Raw genomic sequence first — 26,129 nt, 5'->3', positions numbered from 1 at the left:
CATTGTCTCGGTTGATGCGTCATCAATCGGCTTAGGTGGAACGATCAGTCATCGTTTTCCGGACGGGCCGATAAAAGTGGTCCAGCATGCGTCGAGAGCGCTAACTCGGTGTTACGAAATTCCATTGTATGGTGTTCGGCCGGATGTTCCGGCTGCGAACGAATCAAGCACCTCTGCTGCGGTTTTTTGGGTCTAAGAAAGGTATTCCCAACAATCAATACGAAACTAACGATTTTAAATTGGCTCACCACTTTAGTAGCCTATTGGTCCCAAGCAAACGATTAACGTACCCTATTCATAGAGGTAACTCTAAGACCACTGGGTCCCGAAGAAAATCATTATTATTTTTGGCTCACTCAGTACCAGAACAACGGTCCCAAGCAGTCCCAAGCTATTTCACTCACCCCTGCATGTTCTGCATGAATCCACACACCCCTGATGTTATCTGTCAAACTTTCATAGCGAATCAAAACAAACATAGTGTAGTAATAGAATTTCAACTAGAATAGGGTACGTTAATCGTTTGCTTGGGACCAATAGGCTACTAAAGTGGTGAGCCAATTTAAAATCGTTAGTTTCGTATTGATTGTTGCCCTATTCTAGTTGAAATTCTATTACTACACTATGTTTGTTTTGATTCGCTATGAAAGTTTGACAGATAACATCAGGGGTGTGTGGATTCATGCAGAACATGCAGGGGTGAATGAAATAGCTTGGGACTGCTTGGGACCGTTGTTCTGGTACTGAGTGAGCCAAAAATAATAATGATTTTCTTCGGGACCCAGTGGTCTTAGAGTTACCTCTATGGTATTCCCGTGTACACCGCTAACCGGCTGCAACGGTTTGCCCTCATGCTGCTCATGTATGACTTCACAATTAAATATGTGTCCACGGGGGAAATTCGGTCAAGTGGATGTCTTGTCTCGTCTCATTAATCAACATGCCAAACCAGACGAGGATTATGTCGCAGCTGCAGTTTCGTTTGAGGATGATGTGAGGTCAGTGGCCTTCAATTCGTACAATGTTCTTCCGCTAAATTTTGTCTCAGCTGACGGGTCAACTCCACCATTTTGGCCCTTCATACACAAATATTGTGAATTCAGAATAATAGCCCAATTTGATCTTACTATTAAGCGGAGCCGCATACATTACAAGATCTACGAAATTATGATGGCTACCTTACATATATACATACACACACACACACAATAATACTTGATCAAACTGAATATCAACAGCACCGATGATATGCTGGCGACATTTGGAATACTTCTTCATTAACCAACCATCTTGGGAAAATATCTGTCTACTTAATGATCAACCACCTGCCAAGGGAGAGTATCTGATGAACATCATTTGAATATATGAAGAGTTCAAGATCTTCAGGATTATTCTTCGATCAGCTGGAAATCATTTGAATGATGCCTAACCTACTTCCAAGAACACCTAAGATCACCGCTGAAAATTGTCATTCTCATGGAAAGTTTTCACGCGATATTGACAAAATTATTTTTGACATTGTCGCTGAAACATTGGCACTGACAATTGACATGATTTCCCTAGAAGATGATCTTTAGCTCGAGTGAGTGACGAAAGCTGTTAAGTCAATATCGCCGAGTATGGTCGATGGTTTCCAGCACTGCCTAAGATACAAAATTTGAATTTTGGAACAGTTGCAGAACTTCAGAAAACTATTTGTTCTACCTGAAGTCTTGAAACATATCTATTTAGAGGACATTATCGGCCACACGAAACACCTTTTATATAATAAGCAGAAAAGCATGTTCTATAAATGTATTATAAGTGATGCAGAAAACATCCAGTGTTTTAAAAAAGCTCTGCAAAAGCATCTCACTTTTATATAACCACAACGAAACAGGAAACGATTCAAAATTGGCTTTACAATGATTGACGTTTTATTCACTATTTCTGTATTTCAATTCAACTGGAAAAGTGTAGGTTGTCATAAAGGAGTTGAAATGATAATTCAGATGACGCTTCTAGTACTTTTCAAAACATCTTTATGGCAAACCAAACGCATTTGTTCTAGAATATGATTTTCCTGCCATTGACGAAAACATCATAAAGGCTGACTATTTAAAAGTAAATTGGTAAGCCCAAAAGACCTGTAATTCGTGATTCAATAAATTTAAAAAGTCCATTAATGGTTGCTTTACAGAACTTTTATTAAAACTTTAAAGTTACAGCACTAGATGCTTACATTTTCCCAGTTCGAACGAAATCTCGAAACATTCTCTTGATGGAGCCCATCAGCGTCCGCACAGTGGAAACGGACACGGAATCAGCGAATTTCTTCCATTTTGCTCGCATTTGCTGGATGTCCTTGACTGCCCCGCCGCTTCGTCAAAGTGACGGATTTGAAATTGCCCAGTATTTTTCGATTGGTTGAAATTCCGGGCAATTCGGAGGATTGATTAGCTTGAGGACAAAATCGATCTTGTTGGTAGCATACCACTCCAGAATCATCTTGAAGTAGTGGCAGCTGGCCCAATCGAGCAAAAAGATGACGTTGACACTTTTTCAGGCTTTCTTCGATGTAAACTTGGGATGTCATCGTCGAGGATGATGTGACGAATGGTTCCGTTTTCAGGCCACAACTGCAAATCATAGCCTTCTTCGCGGGCTTGTGGGCAAACACGAACTTGAATCTTCCCGGAACATCGCCACGTCCAGTCGCGATGTAAAACTTTTGACTGGGAAGCTGCTTAAAATCGAGTTTGACGTTTTGTCATCGATCAAAGTGCAGCTTCATGTGCCGGTTCGGATGTTTACTGACTTTGTACGACTTGTATCCTTTCCTGGCAAGGGTGTTCCGCACCGTTCGAAAGTTGGCGTTATACCTTCTGGCCACATATCGGATCTAAAGACCGGGGTTGGCTTCAACGCACCTCAACACCTTGCTGCGCAGCTGACGATCCCTGGTTCGAGTTTTTTCCTAGGTCCGCTGATTCCTTTCCACACTCAGGGTTTCCTTGTAGGTTTTGAGCACTCGACAAACTGTTGTTTTCGCACATCTTCAGCACTTTAGCCAGCTTGGAACCGGACCACTCCGGATTTTCCAGCTGTTTGTGCACAATAGTTTTTCTTCTTTCGAGTTCCATTTGACGTTATTTCTGAACACGATCGACTACTCTGATCAAACTTGCACCAGTTGTTCTCTATAGAAGTGTAAACAAACCACTGTCAAAGATTTTCGATTCCCAACACTAGAGGCGTGCTAGCGGCGTGCGAGGGACGTACCATTTTACTTTTAGTCAGTCTAGAGAAGCCTATGTTAGTCAACTTTCGGAATTAGTAAAATTAGTAGAAGTATGAAATGAAGTATTTTCAAATCTAATTTAACACTCATATAAGTCATAAATCAGTATTTTAAACACCCTTATGGAAAGTTGTGTTGCTTGGGCGATAACTTCTCAAAAATCCGTGAATAGACGAGGTAGGTTAGTGGTTACCATTTCTGCTTACTGACCAGAAGGTCGGGAGTTCATTCTCAGACCCATCCCCTTCCTTGCAGTTGCCTTATTCTATCCCCACTAGATATAAATAAAACAGTGTGCTGCTTTTTACTGATCGCATCACTTACCACAGTGACCCCTGATCCAAAAATAACCCTGCCACTAACAGAATTATTTTCCCCGTGGAAATTGTGGAGATGCAGAGGTAAACTTGGTCTGTAGTAACAACGATTGTCGAGCTAATCAGCTTTCCTCCCCTCCCTCAAAGACCGTGAGGACGTGGGTGGCGTCGGAACTGATTTATAAATAGAAAGAATCAGTGAACATTGAATATAGAAATCTAATCCCCAGCTACATCTATGTGGTTCTCTGTGCAATTTCACTAGTTCTGATCAGAATTAAAAGAAATCTCAAAATCCATGAATACCAACTTTGAAAGTCAACGGGATTTTTTTGAACTTATACCAAGGTTCATGTACTTCTACCAAATTTCTTGAACCTGTACTCAGTTTCACGAACTCAAGCGAGCGGTGCACCTGCAGTGCATGTACACAATCTTTGTGATTTGTTGAAATCAAGGTCGAAATCCATCGCAGCAGTCTGAAGGTGACTGCAATTTGTTTTCGCCAGATCTAGATTAGCCGGCGCCGGTGGTGTAGTGGTAAGCGTGACTGCTTTCTAACACCCCGATGGGTCTGGGTTCAATCCCAGCCGTGGTCGGTGGGATTTTTCTGAGGCATAAAAATCTCTGGTCACGTCTTCCTTCGGAAGGGAAGTAAAACCGTTGGTCCCGGCCCATGTGTGTTGAATGGGTACGATATCCTACGCAGGTGTGGAAGCTGCCTTCCTGCACATTCGATTGCCGTCAATGGATGGCAATCGATGTCCGTCGGTGATTGGCACTAGATTGCGGAACAGAGACCGACGTTAAATAAAGGAAAAAAAAAAAAAAAAAAAAGATCTAGATTAAAATCTGGAGCAACAATAGAAAAGGGCCTAAGAGCAAAATGTAAACATTGTGTAAATCGCATTAGAATTTCGGAAACTTTAAAATCCTATTTTAAGATAATAATCAAAATTTTGAAACAAAAAATCAATCCATAAGAAGCCAATCTATGTAATCTATGAATAGTGTTATTAATATTAATAGTTAATTTTAATAAAATATGCGTTAAACCCTTTTTCTATATTTATGCTGCATTGAGCCCTTTTTTCCATTGGGTCATTTTGACATGTGCCTATTATGGAGAAGTGTTTGCGTTTAGGCCCTATTTGCTAAATAAAAGTGGGCAATAATCGAATGGACCCGTTATCGATCCACCATAAATAAGAATCAGAATTGTTTTGTAATCTAGTTTGTAATTTATATAAAATAACTAAATGGAATTAATGATTCAACGAGTTTTATTTGGTTGAAAGCAGCATTTTAGTTTACATTTAGTTATAATAAAGGTATTGTATAAAGTTTAGAACATTCGTTCCACATCTTCCAAGTATTCAACCGGCCAGGCTTCTTCCGGGGCATCCATATCATCATCGAAATTATTATTTTCTTCTAGCAGTTTCCTCCTTCCGCGCTTTGGGGCTGTCAAACTCTTCAAGAGCGTCTCGTAATATTGCTTATTCGAAATGTAAGGCATGAGTTTTTTCAAATCCTTGAGCTTTTCCTGACTTAGAGGAATTGGACTAGTTTCTATTGGATTCAGATCCGGCAGAGGAGATTTTGTTTGGTCGTGTGAATGTCTCTCCCTTCGCTTTTAGATTCTTGTTCTTCACAATATCGTAATATGCAGTAAGTTTTTAAGTTTTTACCATGTTGCTCTCGTTCAGTTCTTCAAATCCAAAATCGTTACCAGGCGCAGCATTTTCGGCATCAGTCTTGACTGCAGGGAATTCTAGGAAGTTTTTAACTTAATAAAAACACTTTGTTGTCCAATGAAAAGTTTCATAACTTACCTAGTAAATCTTCAGAATCAGAATCGCCTACAATCACCGAATCGATACGATATGGTTCAAAATATTCTATCATTGAAAAATCGTTCAACAGCTTAGCCTCCATGTTACCAACACTATCGTCATCTGTCCGGGATGATCTACGTCGGTTGCATTAAGCTGTCTATCAATTGCATGTATTTCTGTCGACCTGCCATTCTGTTCATTTTGCTGCGGTTTGCTTTGTGTAACACCGTTCTTACCAGCATTTCCGGAAATCAAGCCAACAAAATCGATTTTAAGAAGGGCATTATAGTCTTATTACTGGCACTTAATGTTTATGATGCATTCATAATATCGTCTAGCACATTGACATAAGGAGTGTGATTTGCTTCGCGCAGCATACGAGCTGGCTGACACAGTCGCGAACCTGATCTTGAATGGTTTTCAGGATGAAGCAGTCTTCGAGTCTTCTCAGGAATCAATCCGGTTGTATCGTCAGTATTTGATTGTTTACCAAAAGATAGGTTTAGTGGCATTTGCAACACGGTGTTGCATTGTGGAGAAGTTGCTGGTGTAATTACCAAGTCTAGCGGAACCTCGGACTCATTACTGACCGAATGAATAGATAAATCTAATGGAGATTCCTCTACATCCATCGTCGACAGGTTCAAAGCAAACGATGGTTGACACTGCAATGGGGTCAATCTAGGTGTCGATGAGAAGACGAACGAGACTGATAGCGAATAATTTGCCGTTATCTCCGAATAAGAATAATCTTTGGGTATCGGTGTTTCAGCTGCACCAGAGCTTCTGCTGGTCGAAAGACTCGAATGGCTGAAGTCGGCTCCAACTTCCGTATAGAAAGCCACGGTTGGCGTAGCACATGAGCATGTTCGCTGCTTTCGTTGAAAACAACATCTGCTGCCTCTGAAAGAAAAATAATACACAACATCCACAATTATCTAAATCGAAATTCTCATAGCAATTGATATACTTACGTAGCAAAACATCTATTTTCGATCACTTTTTCCAGAGAAAGCAGCTTACTGCTGTTTACATTGGGTAATTAAGAAGTTTGACAATTTTACATTAGGTTTCATCACTTAAAATAAAAAAAAGGCTTAATACATTGTTTTGACAAAAATGGGTTCTTAGTTGATTTGTGCCCGTTTACCACGTAGGGCCTACACGCAAACCAAAAATCTATTACAATGAATGTTAGTTCCGTTTCCTATCAACCTCTGTTCATGAACATCGCAACGAATGTTAGAAATTGACCATGCAGGTTTTCTGTCTTTTTTATATCATGTTCTATCTACGCTTTCGCCTATACCAATAAGCTTGTAGAACAACGCACATTGTAGAACATTGTAGAACGACGCACACACTTGCCTCGAATCTCTCCAGCAGAAAAAGCATACGAAGTCGAGAATGCGAGAAAATGAACGCTTCATGTTTGCTTTTAGGCTATCCATATTCAGAAGCATGGAGAGAGCAGTGAAGAAAGCACAGGTCTGATAATCGCAACGTTCATGGTTCGAGTCCAGTCGGCAATCTGATACCTATTTTTTTCGACATAACTAATTTACCTCACTAATACGCTCTACATTTTTCGGTCTCCAATTTTCTTGCATTGGACCGCAGCTAGGTATATCGCATCCTCGGTTCATGTGGTCTCCACTAACATCCTCTGATGATGAATCCCACATAATTGTAAGCAAATCTTAAATCCCCCGGTTGGGTGTATGCTCATTCAAACTACAAAAAATTGTTTGTGGATATAAGCCATTTAATGATGTAAGTGATTTTTATGTTGAAAAAAAAATTTGTTCACATTTTGCTGTTAAGCCCTTTTCTATTGTTGCTCCAGAAATGTAATTTGCCAAGATAAACATGTCAAGATCAAGTATAAAAATTAAACTACATCGTGCAGAATCGAAACCTATCTAACTAAAACCTTGGCATTCAAGTAAAGAAGGAAACTTTTATATTTTTTTTTATATTATTGTACTTTAGATTGATATTGCTGAAACATATCATCGTAATTGGAGTCATATTGTACGCGTTGTTGGACGCTTCGCAAAATGTATTCCTGATCTCAAAAGAATCTTTCAAACCGCTATACCATTACCTACACATTGCCGCAGTCGCTGCCAACAGCTGATCGTAACGCTCCATATAACGCTGTTTTTCCACCCCGTTACGCTCGATTTGTTTGGAAAAGGACAACATCCAAACATCCTCCCCAAACCCCTGATTTTTCCATCGCCCTCGCGTGCCATGAAAACATCAACAACACGATTCACCGTCGGATCGTTCGCTCACGTGTGTGTGCCCTTGAAATTCTCACTGTTTTTGCCATTAGATTCATCCACCATCTTGCATCCCTTTCGGTGTCACATCACAAACAGAGCAAATCACCCGAACTTTGCTAGGTTATGTTACCTACACCGATCTGTGCGCAGAATCCAGAATGTCTGTTCATTTGGCGACGAGACCGCAGCAATCGGCATTCTTGTGCCGCAACAGGGTGTGTCTGGCTTTTAACTCAAATTACGACCATAAATCTACCTCGTGGCAAACATTCAGATCATAAAATGCGTTTAATCATCTTGGCTGTGTTTTTTTTTTACGATGCGACCGGAAGCCATTTTTCGCCCTTAATGTCACTATGGCGGTGTGACAAAGTGAAGGGTGTCCCTATTTCCACTCACCAGAGTGTCGTAGACGCATTAATAACCTACACACTTTTCCGCACACTCACATCCGAGTTGTGGTTTTTCCATCCTTTTCCGACGAACTCATGCCTTCGGGGCGTCATCAATGTTCGGAATCGGGATTCGGTGGAAGGCCATCGTCGTCGTCGTCGTCGTCGTCGTCAGCCCCAGCAGTCAGTCCCACTCCGGCGGTGACGGAACAATCTAACCGCAGTGCAGTGTCGTCCTACTACGCACATACACACCCACATTTGTTCAAGTAGGCCGTTGATGCCTATCGTTTTCTTTGCCTACTGTGCGTTTCGCTATAAAATTATCTATTCGTTGATCTTTCGATTTTGGTAAAGGTTGCAATTTGCTCCGTTCGGTAAGTCCGCGGGCGTCCTTGAAGAGGAAGTGCAGCCAACGGCCTTCGAAATGCCCTCTCAGTCCTCAAGTCGATAACGCGAACGCGAGTGTGCACGACGACGAGGTGTCGCGGTCGCGTCACGGGTCGCGGGTGCATGAACTAACGGTCATTGGAACGGAAGTTCTTTTTTCCGGATTTAAGGAGGATTGTTTCCTGCGGAAGGGCAAGGTTGGATTACGGTGAATGTGCAGTGGAAGGAATCTTGCGAGATAAAGGCATTCGGTTGACATTCAGTGACTTTTTGTATTGTCGCATAAGGAAGATGAACAATTTTCGAGTGAAAATTACAGGCAGCGTTTGTGCGTAAACGTTAATTTATTTTTGGACCGTTTGAGTTACGAGCCGGCTAATGACTTATTGGACGAGTTGGGTGACTGTTCTATATACATGTTGGTTTTGCGAGTAGATGAAAGAAAATCTATAGGTAGAGAAATAATCTATAAAGTGCTGGCGATTTCCTTACAAAATGTTTCGTGTTAACCAAGATTTTTCGAAAGGCTAAGAGAACTAACAGATTTTTTCAGCAGAGTTCACTGCAATTTCTGAAAGGAGTTCAATAGAATTCAAATGAAATGCTCACAGGAATTTCACACAGTTTCTGTAAGAAATTGAACGATATTCCTGAAAGGTATGCTACGGAAATTCTGATAGGAATTCAACGGAAATTCCTGAAATCAATTCAATGAGTAAAGACTGTACTCTAAAAAAATGCAACAGACAAAAATGATCACCAAAAATTCATTTTAAGTCTGATATTTTTAAAACTCTCAAGGAATAAGTAAGCACATATTAGCTATGTTTTTGCAAAATAGGTTTATTCAACCTCCTCTCCTAGGCTAAATGCCCGCACCACAGACAAACAGACGTAACTCTTCATTGTGTATCTTCGTTCACGCATTTAACGGTTGATTTGAATACAATAAGTTCCGCGAACTACTCGCCGCAGCGCTGGCATCGGATCGCTTTGACGTTTCTATACATTTTATAAAACTTGTATGCAATATTGTTTGTGAGGTAGCGAGCAAGCTTGTTTTCCGCGAGAAGCCCGAGAGATGTCGTTCCTGAGGTCCTATGTTTTGAGGTACTATGTTTTCAAGAAAAACTTTTTCAAAGTGTTACGTCTGTTTGTCTGTGCCCGCACCTTGGACTTAACGCTACCCATCAAACCCTATGCAACACTTGCGCCATCTTTCTTATACACTTTCATCCACTCTTTTCCGGAGCTTACCTTTCATATCCGCCCAGAATTTTCCTGGCGAAGTTCTGGCGAGTTTGGCGGATTTGCCTCCTTGGGCACAAAAACAACATCGTTGGCTTCGTACCACTCCATCACCGGTTTCCCGTAATGGCACGATACCATTTTGAAGATTTAATACGAAGGGGAAAATTGCTCATACGAAGGGAAAAATTGCTCAAATTTTATATACCAAAGGTTCACCCAATGTTACACTATTTTTCATAATTTTGTCTGATTGATCATGATTGATTTTCTTAGAATTGACTTGAAAAAAAATTTGAAATTAAAAGTAGTAGTAGAACCCTTATGCTATACCATTCATACCATTCAAATAACCTAATAACCTAATAACCAAAATTAGACGTAAAATGAGAGAGCTTTGAACAAAACACATTTGCATGTTCACCATCCGGAAGAACTTTGCCGCAGGTACAACTTTGACGATAACAGTTACTTCTTGACCTTAAGCGATAGGATATGCAAATATTTTACATGCACACTGGCGCCGCATACCGAAAATATTCTGAACTATTTACTGTTCACCAGCAAAAAAGCTTTGATCTCCTAAACAACTTTGCCGAAGACAGTAATTTTCAAGCTGTTCGGGATCTCGAGCTGTATCATATATGAGGACTGCACGTGTATACTAGCGCAGCGCAGTGAGAAAATTCTGAACTACTGTTCACCAGCCAAAAAACCTTGACCTCCTGAACAACTTTGCCAAAGACAGTAACTTTCTATTTGGTCAGGATCTCGAGATATTTTATACGTGAAAATGAGAAAATTCTGAACATTGTGCATCAAGAATAGGCTTTAACATCCAGTACAAGTTTGTTCAATATAGTAACTTTCTATCTGGTCAGGATCTCGAGATATATCACAGGCGAGAATTTCACATTTCACTAGCGCTACGTAGTGAGAAAATTTTGAACAACTGTCCACGAGCAAAAATTTTGTGATATCCTGAACAACTTTGCTGACGACAGTAATTTTCTATCTTGAGATATTTTATATGCGAGAATTTCACATGTGTACTAGCACCATGAAATGAGAAAATTCTGAACTACTGTCCACCAGCCAAAAGACCTTGACCTCCTGAACAACTTTGCCGGAGACAGTAACTTTCTATCTGGTCAGAATCTCGAGATATAGCATATGCGATAAGTGTACATGGTTAACCACTTCTCCAGCTGATTCTCCCCAATCTCCTCATCCCATCCAGTTCTCGCTCTCCATATCTCCTGTAGCAGCACTTTCAAATACATCAAGTAATGAGCGATGAGCCCCAGGGAATCATAGATGGCCATCAACGTACGGAGCACGTCCCGTTTGGTAGCGTGCTTTCGCCCAGTGAGAAGCTCGTTGTTGCGACTCGTACAGAGTTTGTAACGGAAGACATCGGACGTAGTACTCCACCACATTCCAAGGACCTTCTGCATGCCAATCTCAGCGTTCATCTCCATAGACTTCTCTGACTTCGGGCTCTCACGTAGCGCTTACAAGACAGCCGGCGAATTCAAAACCCAGTTCCTCATGTGAAATCCACCCTGCTTGTGAACGTATCGAACCTCGTTCGCCAATTTGATCGCTTCTTCCTCTGTTTCTACGCTTGTTAACATGTCGTCAACGTAGTGTCTATGGTGGATAGTGTCGACGGCAGCAGGATACTCGTTTGCGAACCGGGTTCAGAACGAAGAGTGCCGTGCTGGGTGAACATGTAGCACCGAATATCACCACCTGCATCACGTAGTCACATGGTTCTGTTGTGTCTGCGTTAGCGCACCACACGATCCGCTGACTATCTTCATCACCAGCATTCATCCGCATCTGATGAAACATCTCCACTAAGTCGCCTCCCAGGCCTATCAACCTTTCTCGAAACTTATACAGTACAGGTGGAAGATCATTCAGTGATCTGGGCCTTTCATCAACACAGAATTCAGGGAGACACCTCCAGAACAAACGGCTGCATCGAACACTATCCGAACTTTCCCTGGTTTGTTGGGATTGAACACCGGGAATATCGGCAGGTACCATGTTCGATGACCAGTCTTTCGGCTATGCGGTCGCAATGTCTCTGATAAATCAGGCTCACGTTCCATCCTCTTTGTCAAGCTTTGTCGGTTGTTGTGCAAACGCACATCGTCATATTTCCAGAGTAGGCCAACTTCGTATTGTCCGCCTGGAAGGATGTAGTTTCTTGCAGTTTTGCCAAAGCACGTTCATCTTCCTTGGAGAGTAGCTGATTTCGTTGCACACTGATGCCTAAACTTTCAAGTTGGAAATAGTTCTTGACAGCTTCGTGCAGAATTTCGTCCGAAACGTGAGAATGAAAGCAGATATGGAAGTTGTGTGTTTCATCTGATGCCATACCACCTGCCGACGGACAGGTGCCATATACCGTCCAACCTAGACGTGTCTTAACTGCTGCGGGCTCATCTAGCTTTCCTTCACGGCCTTCCAGGGGATGCAGTACCCTAACATTGCTCATCCCGATTAATAGCTTTGGACGAACGTTGTTGTAGGGTTCTATCGGCAGACCCTTAAGTTGAGCGTACTTTCCTGACAGCTTACGTGCAGGAAGAGATTGTGACGGAAGCTTCAGATCTTTAACAGTGTAGACCTCCGACAGGGTGTGCTGAATACTATTGCTGTGCGTGCCGGAGATGCTCAAAAAGACAATTGTGGCATCTTTTTCATATCGGCATGTATCAGCAGTCCAGCGCAGACAAAGTGGATACTTCTCACCTCGCAGATTCAATTCTTTCGCCAAACTCTCCTCCATCAATGTCAGGGAAGATCCACTGTCCAGGAATGCATGTGTACGCAGCTCAATTCCATTGTGGTACAAAATAACTGGAATATACTGGAATAATACAGCTTCGTTTCCTACACGATGCGTGTTGCATGATTCGGTTTCTGGCGAACTTTTGGTTCCTAGCTGAGGACCGCGGTTGTTCGGACTGGATGACAACGTATCTTGTTTATCCTTTGCGTCGTTGTGCAGAAGCCGATGATGTTTGAACTGGCAGCCATTCTTCCCACATTGTTTTCCAATCGTATAGGGGCCACGATGGTTGCCCAGACAACTACGGCATAGCTTGTACTCCCGGAGTGTGTCCCATCGAACGGAAAGACCGAACGAAAGAAATTTCTCGAACTGCATCGCAATCTCCATGGCAGACGACGCAACCACGGCCAACTCCGGGTTGCTTAACCTTCGGATCTATTTCGGTGTGAGAGTTCAAGAATCCATCATCCTTTCGTCCACGATGAGATTTGCTGTCGGATGAACTTGAAAACTGCGGCATTCTGGCGGCTGTCTAGCTGCTTCCACTAGATTGTATAACCAGTCACTGAACTCTGATATCGTCACGCCCAATTCAATCGAATCATCGGAGGAAGTCGTTCAGTTAAGCTGTGCAGAAGAGTGAGGTTGCATAAGTGCTCCTCTAATTCACAGGCTTTAACGGTAGCCACCATATTACGCACGGCCAAAGCAAAATCAATAAGTGTACCAAGACGATCCGCTTTGGGAGCAGGCAGCATATTAATTTTCCGTAGCAGCGAATGTACTATGATTTCTGGACGCCCAAAAAGCATCTTGAGCGTGGAGATTACTTGTTCCAGGTTGCTAGGGTGCAACAGCTGACATCTCACCGCTTCCAGCGCTTTTCCTTTAAGGCACTTCTGCAGACGAACCATGTTTTCTTCGGGGGAAAATCCGCGGAGGTGCGTGGTGTTCTCAAAGGAGGCAAAGAATAGCGGCCACTCTTCTGGTTCACCGGTGAATGCTGGTAACGCATGACGAGCGGCGATTTGGCTTCCATTCAGCAGTGCCGTCGCCCCCATGGCGGAAGGAGAGTCATGATAGTCATTTGGCTGCCCGAGCAAAGTCGGTTAACAAAATGAAAGCAAATCGATATTAAAGATTGCAGTTCCTATCATAATGAATACTCATTTTGATTTCAATTGTCACGACATTAGTATGATATCATATTGTGCTTTCATTATGCAGTCAAGACATTTTAAATGAAAGCAACTTAACTTGAAGTTCTGCTGTTAACGTCTTGTTTAAGATTTAAGTTAAGCTTATCTGTCGTTGAACTAACGATTATTGTTTAATTGTTTTGTTTAACACATTTTAGGTCATTCGCAACCAACCCGAGGTGACATTTGAGCTCAAGTCTTTCAGCGTGAGAAGCTTGGATTCTAACCATTTACACCAGGCCCGTATTCAGTCAAACATTATGAATGCAAAATCAGTAATCAAATTGATTTCATTGAAAGCAGGATTAGTTTTCCGTTTGATTCAACAGTGTAAAATTTTGCTCTCATTTTTGATGTGTTAACCCCAAAATGAGATCAAATGGAGTATTCAAAGTAAGTTACATCATAACAGCAAATTCTGATTTCAATTTGATCTCTAACTTTGCTCGGGTGGTACACTTGAGCAGTAGGACGCGGAAGACCAACATATGGGGCAAACGCGGAAGCGTTCTGGCGCTGATGGTGATTCGGCTGAGAAAACAATGGAATATGCGGACGCTGGTCAGTATGAGGAGGATCAAACGTTGAAGCATTGGGTCGTTGGTATACTGGATTAACTGCCGGTATATGCCGCTGTTGATTGACTCGAGGTGGATCAATGGCCGAAAAATTGGGTCGATTGCTGACCAAATGTGGAACGTCAACCGGGACGTACAGTTGTTGCTCTCTCAGACGCGGAATGAATGTTGACTCGTTACGATTTTGGTGGACCAAAGGTGGAGCAAATGGTGGAATGTTGCGACGATGATCGTTCATAGGTGACGAATGAAAAACAGGAGCATCTCTTACATCGTTACATGCTGGACCACTTCTATTGCAGTTGCCTTGAACCACAGGTTTGACATTCGCTGATGAGTCGAGCAAAAGCGGAAACCTACGTAGAAGAAACTTTCGCTCGATGGCTTCCTCTTCTTCCAACAGCTGGATCCGGAGCTCAGCAGGAAGTTTGTTAACTAGATCGGGATCAACAGAGGCTTGTCTGGGAGCTAGCGGCACTTCCGGTGGCACAATCAGTGTTCGTGGAGTACGCTGACGTGGGATTGGTGGCTGCAGATTTGGCAATCGCGGTGTCCGAGGACGTGGTGTAGGTGGTTGCGGAATTGGCAACGGACTACGCGGTAGTACGATCGGTGTTCGCGGAGTTTGCAGTCGTGGTGAGGGTACCGGCGAGATTGGTGTTTGTGGTGCGGGCAGACGTGGGACTGGTGACTGCGGGTGTGGTAAAGGCTTACCTGTAGGAGTTCTTGGATGTGGCGATCGTGGAGCCGGAACTCTGGCAACGATGCATTCCTGACAGCTCCAATCGTCGTTAGCCACATCAGCGTTAACTCCGACACAGTCAAAATGAAACCACCGTTCACAGTCGTCACAGCAGACCATGTCACTATTGTCTGGCAGTCTACAAAGTGGGCATGTCTGCTGCAAGCTGTCATCCGGCAATGGATCCCGGGTTCGGTCCCTCCGTGGCATCTCCGATCGATCCGAAAAACGAAAATTTTAATTTGTTGCGTATGCAACGATGGAAACGCTTTTCCGAAATAGTAACCCTGTTTATTTTGTACAGCGATTAAAATTTTCCTACAATATAACAATTTGAATTAGGCATCAATAGGGGGTTGTATAAGCTTCGTCGTACTCACGTTTGTAAATTCCATATAATTTACGTATGATCAATTCTTAGGTAAATGCTACGGACACCAGGTTATGCTACCCCTGTGCGACTACTGGTTTACTTATTTGTGTTCTATTGTTAAGTAATAGTAATAGCTTTTCATCTAGATGTAGTTCATAAGTATTTACCTCGAGGTAACGTAGACATAACCAAATATTAGATTATTTGGAGCTTTGCAAAATTGATCGGTATCCTATAACATACTTACTTAAGGGTCCTGTGCACCACCAGCGGTGCAAAGGGCCAACGTGAAAGACTTCCATCCTGGGCGGCTGCTCGCTTTTGCCTTGACCTGGGCCCAGGTCAGATTTCCATCGACTTGCTTAATTTCCTTATTGAGGCTCCGCCGCCATGAGCCCCTGGGTCTGCCTCTGCTGCGATGTCCTGCCGGATGCCAATCCAGCGCTTGCTTGCAGATTTCGTTTCCGCCCCGTCGAAGTGTGTGGCCGACCCACCTCCACTTTCGCTCTCGAATTTCTGTTGCTATCGGCTTCTGATTACATCGACGATGGAGCTCGGCATTCGAGATCCAGTTGTGAGGCCACCAGGCACGAATTATATACCGCAGGCATCGGTTGATGAAGACCTGCAGCTTTTGAGTGTTCTCCGCTGATACACACCACGTCTCGCTGGCGTATAACAACACAGATTTCACGTTCGAGTTGAAAATTCGGAATTTGGTGCGTTGGCTTATCTGGTTGGATCTCCATACGTTTCGTAAACTCGCAAAGGCAGCCCTAGCCTTCTTGATTCGTGCACCTATGTCGCTCTTGGTCCCGCCGTCCGACGCTATTTGGCTGCCAAGATATTGGAAACTTTCGACCTTTCCACTGCTTACCCCGCTACCGTAAAGTTGGAAGGGTTGCCCGTGTTGATATCCAACGATTTGGTCTTGTTGACGTTGATGGTGAGACCCGCCGCAGAGGAGCGTTCGGCTAGGTCATTGAGCTTACTCTGCATATCAGAGCGCCGTTGTGCTAGTAGAGCAACATCATCAGCCAAATCGAAGTCGTTGAGATGCTCCATGGTGATAGGCTGCCAAAGCAGCCCACGGTTCGGTACACGGTCAATTGCACCTACCATGATCTCGTCGATTACGATGAGAAACAGTAGCGGTGATAGTATACATCCTTGTCTCACACCAGCGACTACCCGGATAGGGTCGGACAAGGCTCCGTTATGCAGAACTCTTCACGTGAAAGCCTCATACTGCGCTTCGATGAGGTTGACGATTTTATCCGGGACTCCCTTGCGTCTCAGGGAGCCCCACAGATTCTCGTGATTGTGACGGTCGAAAGCTTTCTCGTAGTCAATGAATACCAAATAAAGGGACTCTTGGAATTCATTGACCTGTTCCAGGATGATGCGGAGCGTGACAATATGGTCCACACAAGATCTTCCGGCACGGAATCCTGCCTGCTGCCGTCGGAGAGACACGTCGATCTTCTCCTGTATCCGATTCAGGATAACTTTGCAAGAACTTTGAGAACAATACACAGCAACATGATGCCTCGCCAATTGTCCCACACAGTCAGATCCCCCTTCTTTGGGACCTTCACTAAGATGCCCTGCATACAGTCGGCCGGAAAAGTCGCGGTGTCCCAGATATTACAGAATAGTTGATGCAACATTTGTGCGGATAGCATGGGGTCAGCTATGAGCATCTCTGCTGATATGCGATCGACCCCTGGAGCCTTGTTGGATTTCATGCTTCGGATAGCTGCTTCAATCTCCTGCAGTGATGGGGCCTCGGAATTGACGCGAGTGATGCGCCGCACCCTAGGCGGATCATGCCGAGATTTTGATGGCTGGTTGGCCGTCGAAACTTGAAGAAGTTGTTCGAAGTGCTCAAACCAGCGTTTCAGCTGGTCAGTGGGGTCGGTAAGCATTTGTCCAGTCGTGTCCTTCACTGGCATCCTCGGGTTCATCCTTGCTCCACGGAGGCGTCGTGAGATATCGTAGAAGAGGCGTATGTCGCCAGTGTTTGCGGCTTTCTCCCCTTCGTCGGCCAGGGAGTTCACCCACGCTCGCTTGTCCCGTCTGCAAGAGCGCTTGACTTCCTTCTCTAGAGCCGAGTACCGTTGACGGGCTTCGTTCTTGGCTCCTCTGGTTCTCGCCCACTCCATCGCGGCTTTTGCTTCTCTACGCTCCTCAATCTTCCGCCAGGTTTAATCTGTGATCCACTCTTTCCTCTGAGTGCGCAGCTCACCCAAGTTGTTCTCGCTTGTTTCTATAAAGGCATTCTTGATGACCGTCCATTGTTCTTCTACGCTGCCACCTTCTGGAACGTCCGCAGCTCGAGTCTCAAGCTCTTCAACAAAAGACCTTTTTACCGCTGGATCTTCAAGTCGGCGTGTGTTGAACCGCCGCCCGAGTCTCTCCTCCCGTCGCTGGATCCGCGCCATGCGTAGGCGGATTTCGCCGATTAGAAGGTGATGGTCAGACGCGATGTCGGCGCTGCGTTTATTCCGGACATCAAGAAGGCTCCGTCTCCATTTTCGGCTGATGCAGATGTGGTCGATCTGATTTTCGGTATGTCCATCACGGGAAACCCACGTGACTTTGTTTCGATCACCATGTCGTTATTGCCACAAAATTCTACAAACAGCTCACCGTTCTCGCTCATTTCGCCGAGACCATGGCGTCCCATGACACGCTCATAGTCCGTGTTGTCGGATCCGATCTTCGCATTGAAGTCGCCAGTGTAGATCTTGATGTCACCCTTTGGAACCTTATCCACGACGGCATTCAGTTGACTGTCAAAATTCTCCTTGTCCTGTAGCTCGGCAGCATCGGTTGGCGCGCATAACATTGGATTATGGTAAGGTTTCGAACCCGTGTTCTAAATCTGGCAACGATTATCCTCTCATTAACAGGCTCCCACTTGATGAGCGCAGCACTTGCCTGGACGCTAAGTAGGAGACCAACTCCACGATGGCGGGGAGCGTTTTCACCTCGAATACCAGAGTATAGTAGTACCTGTCCCAACGGCAGTTTGTGTTCTCCAAAGTTTGGCCAACGAACTTCACTCAGTCCCAGGATTTCTAGCTTCATGCGTCGCGCCTCGTTGGCGAGTTGTGCCAGTTTACCCTGCTGGGCTAACGTCAATACATTCCATGATCCAATTCGTGTCCGTTGTTTTGCGCTAAAAGTCGTTGCTGTTATATCAGTTCGATGTCTTTCTCTGTTGGTTTCTGTAACAATTGTGAAGGTTTCAGAGACAGTAGGTGGTTGGCCTAAGGTCTCCTATTCGCCGTGATGGGGCTGCCATCCTAGGTGTAGCTTCCGGGGAAGAGCATTTCTTATTCAGCCGCTGGATGCCAGTCAGACGCTGTTTGAGCCGCACCTCCATGGTGAACAGGCGCTCGGGTTGGCGAAGCATTTCCTCTATCACCGTGCTATGGTTACCGCGCCAGTGTTCGCGTCGCACCTCCTCACTCTGCTATTGTCGGATTGACAACATTGCCCAGGCTACGCCAACCAGCTGTGTCCATGTTTCAGCTGGCAGTCTTTTGCGATCATATGACTCGTGGAGGCGTGAGGTAGGAACTTGTGAGGACCGGAGCTAGGTATATCGCTTCTTCCAGATTGTCACTCACCATTTTGTAGCCCGGTATCCTATAAGTTATCATTTAAATCTTTTAGTTTTAAGTTCATGTTTTTCATCTTAAATTTATAAAGCGCTCTTACCGTATAAACTTAGAATAAACCTCAAATTAAGTTAAGTTTAGATATTCACTTAGCAATTATATTTAGTATTAAGAATGCAGGATAATTGGCACGTGCGGTTGATCTTCAATTGTTTAATTGCACCCGTCATCTGACGACGTCAATGACAGTTCTCTGTCCCCTCATCGTACCGCAACCAACTTAATGTCGTTTTCGTTTTTGCGGTGTAGCTACACCGGTGCTACACTGCCGTACACCGAAATATTTTAGGGTGTAGATATAGGATGCATCTTTCTTTACAAACAAATGATGTTGAGCTGTTAAAGACTCGCGCTTATTCCTGCTTACACTACACCAGTGCTACACCGCAAAAACGAAAACGACATAAGTACAACAACGCAAATTCATCGAGGGACAGGACTGCTAATCAATGAGTCTCCAAAATAGGTGCGGCGTTGCCCGTATGGTGTACGCAACAGTCACAGTTTACGCGGTTTCCATTTACATTTTCCCTATTATCCGCATTTTTAGGTAATCAAAGTTTAGCTTGTTTAGATCAAAACAAGTTTTTTGAGGAATACTCGTTGGTTTCAGATCGATTGGTAACTCAGCAACGAAATGGCAATGTTTTCCATGTTCTCATATGTGTTGTACAAAGTACAACAGCGCGGGTAACGGAGAGTTAATGACATTTCAACCATACGAATAGTTTATGGGATTTCTCAAAATCGGTTAAAATCATCGAAAGCTTGAAAACCGCTATGTTAGGGAACACAAATTTAGAATTTTTTACGGTGTTTTGATTATTCCGTGTCATTCCAAGGCCGTTTAACATATCAGCAGTTCCACACCAAATGACGAATCGATAAAACTTGACCTACTCCGATTTGCATGAAACTGTGCGTACATTTTTGAAATGGGCAATATTTTAACACTATAAGGCAGTTACTTCACATTCATTAAATCATTAAACTGTAGCACGCAAACGTCACTTCCCATTGAAATGGCGCCTAAGACAAAGTCTTAGCGAAAAATGAAGTCTTTTTGAGAAAAATATACACGGTTTATTGTTTTTAGTAATTTTGACAATTTTTTTCCAAAAAGTGTTACATACTCAAATATCTCAAAATGTACACCTAGGAAAAAAACTGAAGACCCAGAATTTGCACAACTTTTCGAGTTCTCTATCTGGATTGTAAAAAAATTCTATGATTCTTTCACTGAAATGATTTTGAATTCCGGAACATAGGTAAAATTTATGAGAACCTCGACCGACGTTTTCAAGATCCCAGATAATGCTAAATTAGGATTTCGATTGACTTGGAAATTTGTTGACGTTAACTTATATCAATTTTAAAGATCTCAGACATGAACATTTTTGTTTTAAATCGCCAGCACTTTTTGAAAGAAATTTTCGAATGGTTCAAAATGATCTTAAGGAGGCATACACTTCTCCAAAGTTTACTCCGCAAATTTTGGAAACAAGACCATTCTAAAACTTCGCAATCTCCTAAGCTCCATCCCAGCCGAATTGGTACTGTGTGTCCTGCGACATCAATCGCAACCCCGGAAACGTCGAGTAAATTCAAACCCCGTGCAGCCGTCCAGCCATTTCCGAATGTATTTATTATAGAAGCAAATCGTGTTGGCATCTAGTTATATACATGCACATTGCAGTTCCTGCGAATGGGATCCACTTTCTCGCTTCTGGTTTGCTGCAGTAAAACGCTGCAACATCAGAACAGTCGTCGTCGTCGCAGTGTGAGCCAACCGAACTACTGCAGCAGCAGCAGCAGCGACAGCCCAGCAGCACTCCAGCAACTCGAACCCCATCAGCTTCTGCTTCTCCAACAATCGCAATCACAGCCACAAAATTGGATTAATAATGTAAAACGTTGCGATAATTAAGTGATAATTGCAATTACATTCGCGCACACTCACTATCACCTATCTCTCTTCCTACTTTTGTGAATAGCTTCTGGCCACTCTTCTATCGCGTAATACACACACACACACCGGAGAAATCGAACAGATGCGTGTAAATAAAGGAAGGGATGTGTAAACTAACAGCTGATGTGGTCGATAAAGAAGGCTGCGCTTTGCATTGCTCTCTGCTGTGTACAGTTATTGTGATGATGAAATTGAAAAAAAAAGCGAATGAGTGATCTGGTGAGCAAAAAACCAACCGAGTCAAGGAATAGTTGCAATTCATTGTACAAAAAGGCTATTAATTGATGTTGAGTGGGTAAGTCTGTAGGTCAGTGCGAGGCGGACAATTAGTTGTGCTAATTGAATATCGAGTAACGGCAAAAAAAAAACGGTGGAAAAATGGCTTCCTCACCTCGAAACTTTGCGGTCACGGATCTCAGCGAGCATAAGGCGCACGGTGATGACATTTTGCTGACTGTTTAGACTCGTGTGAGCATACAATCCTTCACAAAATCATTGTCTGCAGCCTTACGGATCTTGAGATCCGAGCTGTGATATGCTCTCAAGTGTCGATAAAGTAGATCGACTGTTTTGCGGCAAACATATTTCAAGCACCACCGCTCCAAAAATGCATATCAGATTCAGCTGAGTTCGATTCCATGTCCGAGATATTGGAATGGCCATTCCAAGCGGTGTCATGCAAAAAGTCGTAAAAACTCCGCCGTCTGGCATACATAGCATGGATTTTATGTCACCGACTGACTCTTTCTTCCTGCCAGTTTCGATTCAAATCGTGTACGTACATCCGATGGAGCGTACAGATAAAAATCTGTTCCAATTCTTCCGATTTTAATGACTCTGTTTCTTTTCCGAGATTTCGACTGTCTTGTCGGTTTTGTCTATTTCCCATATGTACTTCGTATCTTGATTTGATGAAAATGCTGGCAAAGCGGCGAGACAAAGCCACAAAAAAGTGGAAACGATCTGTTGACGGAACATGATGACTACGACGATGCTGGGATATTCATTTTGTATATATGTGTGTAGGAACATGTGCTTCTTGTTAGAGGGATGCAAAATACGCGCCCGGAATGTTGTTGCCGGCGAAAACACGAAAATAAAGCCGAAAAAAGCGTCATGCAAGTCGTGTCTAATTTTAATTTCGTTCGCTTGTCTTGAGCCGGTCTTTTTTTTTCAGCGAAAAGTTTGCCCATGTGATATGGTTTTTTTTTGTTTGCGTGTGGAAGAAACTGAAATTGTGCCTTCAAAGTGAAACATTGCCGAAGTACGAAAAACAAACGCTCAAGTGATAAATAATGTAGTCTAACTCTCAAGGGAAAAAAAGGAAAACCAAAACCAAAATACTAGTGCCAACCAGCTGTTAGTAAACACCAACGCACCGTGATACGACTTTTTCCAACCTTGGAAAAGAGTAATGAAACTGAAATAACTAGAACACCACCACGATGGCCTAGAATGACACATATCGTCATCATCAACATCAACAGCAAGAACGGCGTCGTTAGTACTAAGGGAGTGATAAACGACAGAGACAGAAACAGCGACGCTTCCGTCCAATGAATGCATCCTACAACCCATTCAACACGTTCGGTTTAATATGTACGATGATCACTACGACGAGGCTAGCGATCCCAATGCACCCCGTTGCTCGATAACAACGTTCCTCCATCGGGTTGCTTTCACCGTGCTTCATGCGTCCTTTTTCATAGAAAATGTATGTTCGAGCTTGTGGTTTGGTTCTATATTAGTTTTTGCATGGTTTTGTGCACAGCTTTTGTCGTTATTTTGCCACGGTTTTTGATAGTCCTCATGTTTTTATTTTTTCATCATTAACAGTCATACTACTGAGTCTGCAAAGTCCATGGCGATACAGTGAACAAGCTCGCTTCTCGGCAACGGGGCAGGTTTGTTGTATTACAGCACTTCGGATCAGAAAGTGGCTTCACTCTTCATTGGCGAACACTAGCGCACCTAGCGGTAGAAGGCATCTTCTGCCTGCAGTTAAGATAGGCAGCATAGTTTGATAGTGTGAGTGCACATAGAAGCCCGTGTGGAACGCTACCACAACGCATCGTTTGTTGAGCAGATAAACGAACCACCTTTTGATTCAACGATTTGTTTGCACTACCCCTTCTGTTCTGTGATCACAACATTGCCATGAAGTAGGCAGAGTCGGTAGTATGACTGTTAAAATGTACTATATTTAAATGTTCTGATGCACCTGATGTTACCCAACGGAATCTTAGCCATAATAGAAACGTATAGCAATGACTGGTATATCTATCTTATTTATTATTTGTTAAATACAAGCTAAAGCACATCAATTTCGAATTGTAGATTAGATTATATCTAGCGTTCAAAGTCATAAGGGCCTAACTTCAATGATCGATTATCTTTATCGAGTTTATCTTAATCGATTTTCTCTTGATTGCTTTTCTGACGTAGATATCGGTCTCAAAAAACCTTGCTCCTTTCATATCCTTATGCTTATGGAATATGAAAGCAGGATCACAGATAGACGTTGCGTACACGGATCTTAAGAAAAATGTTTTAATTGAATGAAACCGTAAAGCCCGGGACAAACTTTTCATTTAAAAAAATTGGTACCGCAGAGATGCCATGACCGATTAAATAGATTGGAAATCGGTAGAACTGTTTCAAATACATCGTCGGTACTTGAGCGCGTCGGAGATCATCTCTTTTTGCCAGTGGTGGCGGGGGACACACCTCTCACCATCCCTCTCCAAAGGGGGAGTTTGGTAAAGAGAGATGATAAAACCGATTTGTACACCCAACCGGGGGATGTAAGATTCGCTTACAATTATGTGGGATTCATCATCAGAGGATGTTAGTGGAGACCGCATGAACCGAGGATGCGATATACCTAGCTGCGGTCCAATGCGAAAAATGTAGAGTGTATTAGTGAGTGAAATTAGTTTTGTCGAAAAAAATAGGAAACAGATTGCCGACTGGACTCGAACCACGAACGTTGCGATTATCAGACCTGTGCTTTCTTCACTGCTCTCTCCATGCTTCTGAATAGAGATGGGCGATCCGATCCCGAGCTGTTCTTTAGACCCGATTCTCTAAAGTGAGCTGATGACCTGCGGTTCATGTTTTAGGAACCGCAGGTCATCAGCTCACTGATATCACAAGTCTAAACCATACATTCCATCACTCATAGCGGAACTTTTAAAAAAGGACACATTACTCGACTTACGCATTGAACAGTTACCGCGTAAACCAGGACGCGCGCGTAATACAACATATGCCTACTGATCGACAGCACCAACGGTAAAAGCAAACTTCCAAGCGGCTGTTTGGGAGAGTGAGAAATATGTACATGTGCTACACGATCTTAATTTTCTAATGGTATTATCCAATTTATTTATGTACCCGGCTCTTATTGCTGATGTTATTCCTCCAGCATATGTGCTCTCACCTCTCCTCCCATCATTATCTGGGGGAGCGGAAGATCCGCACAAAAGCAAATAACCGAAAAGCGAAATGCAGCTCTCCAGCTTATTAGCTCAGCTCCGGATCCGAATCATCGACTCGAATGATTCACTGGGAGCTGTTTAGGATGACAACTGTCGGACCCGTCCAGCTCTTCGGATCTTTTTTTTCTCTCTCCATTCTTCACGATTCATCTCTGGATCCGTATCTGAGCTGATGATCTGGAGTAGAGATGGGCGATCCGCTCCAGAGCTGTTCTAAAGACCCGATTCACTGAAGTGAGCTGAAGACCCGCGGTTCATTTTTTTTAGGAACCGCAGCTCATCAGCACACTGTTATTACAAATCTAAACCTTTCAATCCGTCACTTATAGCGGAATTTTTCAAAAAAGTACGGATTGCTCCTTTACGCATTAAACAGCCACTGCGTAAACCAAGATGCGCCCGTAATTTAACAGGTACCTACGATTAGACGATCTTAAATTTCTACTGGTATTATCCAATGCATTTACGTACCCGGCTCTTATTGCTGTTGTTATTCCTCCAGTATATGTGCTCTTACCTCTCCTCCCATCATTCTCTCCAGCTTATCAGCTCAGCTCCGGATCCGAATCATTTGCTCGAATGATTCAATGACATAACACCTCTCGGACCCGTCCAGCTCTTCGGATCTTTTTTTCTCTCGATTCAGCTCCGGATCCGGATCTGAGCTGATGATCTGGAGCTGAAGCCGAGAATAGTGAGAGCAATTGTGCTGGAGAATCAAGGTGGATTCTGTCCTGAGCGATATTTCACACGCGGGGCGAGATTTTGCGAATGTACGAGAGGGAAAGAAGTACTAGTTGTCTCTCTGATTCCAACCCAAATTCTGTTCCGCTCCGCTTATGCACGCTCAGATCTGAATATGTACACCATTAGACTTATGATGTCAGTGAGCTGATGAGCTGCGGCTTCTAAAAATGAACCACGGCTGACTTTAGTGAGTCGGGTCGTTAGAACAGCTCGAGAGCCCATCTCCAGATCTGAGCTGATGATCTGGAGCTGAAGCCGTGAGAGAAAATCTGCTGAAGAATTAACATCCGAAATAAAATCTGTATGTAGACTGGATTGCATAGCTTGAGAAAAGACGTAACATCGTGTAACACAATGTCGATCATATCATCGCGTATGACATTTGTTTCAAAATTTCTATAATTTCATGGTGAGCTAAAGAGCTGTTCGAAAGAATCGATTCCCTTTAATGAGCTGGACGATTCTGATCTGCTCAGCCAGGTGAGCTATTTTGCCCACCTCTAATCTGGAGCTGATGCCGATAATAGTGAGAGAAATTCTGCTGGAGAATTAACATCAGAAATAAAATTTGAATTTAGAGTGCATTGCATAGCTTGAGAAAAGGCGTAACATCGTGTGCCACGTTGTCAATCATATAATCAACAATCAATACGAAACTAACGATTTTAAATTGGCTCACCACTTTAGTAGCCTATTGGTCCCAAGCAAACGATTAACGTACCCTATTCTAGTTGAAATTCCATTACTACACTATGTTTGTTTTGATT

At 43.4% G+C, this 26,129-nt stretch overlaps 1 protein-coding gene across 9 annotated transcripts in view; it reads left to right on the top strand.

The window, feature by feature from the left end:
• Positions 1-26,129, top strand: part of by (blistery) — an 854,610-nt gene that overhangs the window by 620,735 nt on the left and 207,746 nt on the right. Inside the window, exon 1 of one of the 9 annotated variants that reach the window (XM_065239776.1) lies at positions 22,689-22,829. The exons of the other annotated variants lie outside the window; for them this stretch is intronic. Within the exon in view, the coding sequence (XP_065095848.1) occupies positions 22,713-22,829 (117 nt within the window). The 5' untranslated portion in view covers positions 22,689-22,712. Of the gene's footprint in view, positions 1-22,688; positions 22,830-26,129 lie in introns of those variants that run through there. 9 annotated transcript variants of the gene reach the window in all.

Source organism: Ochlerotatus camptorhynchus, unplaced genomic scaffold (assembly GCF_037179485.1).
Source record: "Ochlerotatus camptorhynchus isolate MF236.1 unplaced genomic scaffold, CSIRO-AGI_Acam_v1.1 ptg000062l, whole genome shotgun sequence".
NCBI lineage: Eukaryota > Metazoa > Arthropoda > Insecta > Diptera > Culicidae > Ochlerotatus > Ochlerotatus camptorhynchus.
This window is presented reverse-complemented; position numbering and strand designations above follow the sequence as displayed.